This window comes from Apis dorsata, unplaced genomic scaffold (assembly GCF_000469605.1).
Source record: "Apis dorsata unplaced genomic scaffold, Apis dorsata 1.3 scaffold_161, whole genome shotgun sequence".
Taxonomy (NCBI): domain Eukaryota; kingdom Metazoa; phylum Arthropoda; class Insecta; order Hymenoptera; family Apidae; genus Apis; species Apis dorsata.
The window spans coordinates 150,261-153,451 of NW_006263450.1; the positions used below are offsets into that span (position 1 = coordinate 150,261).

Here is a 3,191-nt window from a genome sequence, read left to right on the forward strand (position 1 = left end):
TTACTTACAAAATTCACAATGTAATCCAAAATAACCTTTTGGACATTCACAAGTATCTTTCTGTACACATTTCCCTCCATTTAAACATTTTTCTGCACATATACCTAAAATTAATGCTTTAATTAAAAAAAAACATATATATCAAAAATATTTTAAATTTTATAGAAAAAATGCTGCATCTTAGACAATATGGGATTCGATTGGCTAGCACATCAGCAATTTCAGGAACAACTAAACCAGGAAAATTATTAGATTCAATTATAAGAGTAGATCATGCTGGAGAATTAGGAGCAGATAGAATATATGCTGGACAAATGGCTGTTTTAGGTATAAATATATTATAAATATATCAAAATATTATTTTTTTTTGGAAATAAATTTAAATTCAATGTAGATACATAAGATAGGTAGGACTTCTGTTGGCCCAACTATTCAACATATGTGGGATCAAGAGAAAAAACATCGTGCGAAATTTGAAGAATTAATTACAAAATATCGTGTAAGACCCACTGTTTTAATACCTATTTGGAATGTTGCTGGATTTATTCTTGGTGCTGGTACAGCACTTATGGGAGAAAAAGCAGCTATGGCTTGCACTGTAGCTGTTGAAACAGTGATTACAGAGCATTATAATGATCAATTGCGCGCATTAGTAGAAAATGAAGAAAAAGTAGATGAAGAAATTTTAGAAACAATTAAAAAATTCCGTGATGAAGAACAAGAACATCATGATACAGGTATAGAACATGGTGCAGAACAAGCCCCATTTTATCAAGCTTTAACAAATATTATTAAATTTGGCTGTAAAACTGCTATATCAATATCTAAAGTTATATGATATTATTATAGTATGAAAATGTTACATTAACAGTTATAAAAAATTAGTTTAATTTTAATGGAATAAAATAATATTTACTTTATATATATATATATACATATATATTTTTTATTTTAATTTCAAAGTACCTCCTTCACAGTATGGTCCTTGAAATCCTGGTGGACATGAACAAACACCAGGTGCTGTACAATTTCCACCATTCATACAGTTTGGATAACACAATGCCTTCTTACAATGAGGTGGACCTAAATATCCATCTGGACAAGGTCCAGGATTAGGTTCTGCAATAAAAAATATTGCATATAGAAAAGATTTATTTTCATGATATTAATATTAGTATTATAAGTAGAAAATTTGAATGGAATAAGTGTGATTTTAAATATATTTTTTAATAAAACTATATCCATGCATGATATTCTCAAATGAAATTAATTTAAATATTTTTGAATATACCAAGCAAATACTGCATGCATAAATTCTATTTTATTTTCGACTTTGGTAAAAATTAGAAACAAATATCATTTATTGTTATATCAGAAAAAAACACAAAAAATATTGAGTTATTATTATCACACAAATTTAAGCAAAATTAAGCAAAATAAGCGTAATTACATTCCAACCAACATTTATATAGTACTTAATAGTAGATTTAAGATAGATTTTTATGAACAAAAATTTCATGAATATCATAGAAGCAAAACAGAGTTTTATTTTTATTTTTATAGTTTTATTTACAATTGACTAAATTAATTATCGAGTAAATTATAATAATAATCATTACATCTATGAGATAAAACTATATATAGAGAATCTATTTGCTTGTTTAAAAATATTATTTAATTAAATATTGTTTAAAAATATATATAGAAAAAATTTTCCATAAAATATTTTTTTATATTAAGTTAATATAAAAGTATATTTTTTATTTAAATAGAAAAATAATTGAAATTTTCGTTAATTCAAAGTATGTACCTAATCTTTCTTATAACATTTTTTTTTCCTATTTTTATACAAATAAAAATTTTCACAGGACTAATTTTGATTTCGATTGTTTCTGATTGAAGTATGTAGCATATTAGGCGATTAATTATTGCTGATAAAGAATTGTCTGTGTGAGTGAGAAATTTTCGTTCGTGGGCGCGATTGATGCACTCACCACGCACGGTGCATTCTTTTCTCAGGTTAAGACGAAGGGGTGTCCCATTTAAAGGTTTCCCCTTACGTGTCTCAATCATCAGACCGATGCCCAATTGCGCAATGCCCGAATTATTACCGGAACAGGGTAATAAGACGCTAAATTCTGTGATAATGAATTATGTATGTGTTAAATTTATGAATTTTTTGTTAATCGATAAAATTCATTAATTAATTAAAATGATTAAATTAATAAATAAAATATAAATTACCCTTAGGTCTTTTAGGTACTCTTCCTTGCGTTTTGATTGTAATATATGGAGTTTTCAGAATTGTTTCGTCGAAAGATTTTAATCGATAAAAATTATAATAATATTTTTTTACACCGGATTTCCATGTAAAATTCACGTATGTTACTTCGCTCGGAATAATCGGAAGTTTACTTTCGAATTCTGGATCCAATAGATAAGGTAAGACTCTACCTTCCGTAATTGCAAATATTTCCATTTCAACTCCTAAATGAAACAGAAAAAAAAAATCGATCATAATTTTATTATGATTTATCCATTGAAAAGTATGATAAAAATAAAAGTATATATGAATTATTATTAAAATTAATACATTAAATTTATTTATATATTAAACATAAAAACTAATGAATTTAACATGAAATATAAAAATAATATAAAGAGATTTTAAAAAATAAAACTTTTTATTAAAAAATCAGATTAAAAAATTAATTTTTTTATTAAAAAATCATAAAAATTAATATTATAATAAAAATAATGATATTAAATGGTACTTCTATTTATATTTCATATTAGAATTTATATTACATAAATTATAAATTTTATTAGATTATATTAAATAGAATATAAAATAAATTCTTTAAAAAAAATATACAAGAGTTTTAAATACTTAAGATTAAAAATTAAATAGAATCTGATATAAAGAAAAAGAAAAAAGATGAAAACGAAAAAAAGAATACATAACTGAATACAAGTGGATATCCGTGGAATGATAGTATCAGTATACATATAACAACTTACCGCTGAACATTTTGATTTGTTGCTGATCGATCCAGAGAGAAATGTCACCGGTTGGTTTGTGACCATTGCCAGAACGATGGTGATGCCTTGCGGCCGCCGTGTCCAGAAGCAGAGCGATAGCCGCCGAGGCCAGGGCGGCTGCGGCCCACTGCATAATTAACGACGTGCCG

The 3,191-nt window shown here is 26.1% G+C and overlaps 2 protein-coding genes across 8 annotated transcripts in view; one reads left to right on the forward strand and one right to left on the reverse strand.

Annotated features, from left to right (window-relative positions):
• LOC102681499 (5-demethoxyubiquinone hydroxylase, mitochondrial) overlaps positions 1 to 1,255 on the forward strand; it is a 2,993-nt gene extending 1,738 nt beyond the window's left edge. For 4 of the 6 annotated variants that reach the window (XM_031509528.1, XM_006613631.2, XM_006613630.2 and 1 more), the window contains exons 2-3: positions 166 to 327; positions 408 to 862. In XM_031509528.1, coding sequence (XP_031365388.1) covers positions 171 to 327; positions 408 to 838 — 588 coding nt within the window. In that variant the 5' untranslated portion in view covers positions 166 to 170 and the 3' untranslated portion in view covers positions 839 to 862. Of the gene's footprint in view, positions 1 to 165; positions 328 to 407; positions 863 to 963 lie in introns of those variants that run through there. The other 2 variants (XM_006613633.2, XM_006613632.2) reach the window with 2 other exon arrangements.
• Positions 1 to 3,191, reverse strand: part of LOC102670619 (protein shifted) — a 4,856-nt gene that overhangs the window by 1,141 nt on the left and 524 nt on the right. Inside the window, exons 2-6 of one of the 2 annotated variants that reach the window (XM_006613634.1) lie at positions 3,022 to 3,191; positions 2,245 to 2,487; positions 1,995 to 2,138; positions 967 to 1,119; positions 9 to 104 (exon numbers count right to left, since the gene is read on the reverse strand). The exon at positions 3,022 to 3,191 is cut by the window's right edge and continues 2 nt beyond it. In XM_006613634.1, the coding sequence (XP_006613697.1) occupies positions 9 to 104; positions 967 to 1,119; positions 1,995 to 2,138; positions 2,245 to 2,487; positions 3,022 to 3,175 (790 nt within the window). In that variant the 5' untranslated portion in view covers positions 3,176 to 3,191. The remainder of the gene's footprint in view (positions 1 to 8; positions 105 to 966; positions 1,120 to 1,994; positions 2,139 to 2,244; positions 2,488 to 3,021) is intronic. The other variant, XM_006613635.1, reaches the window with a different exon arrangement.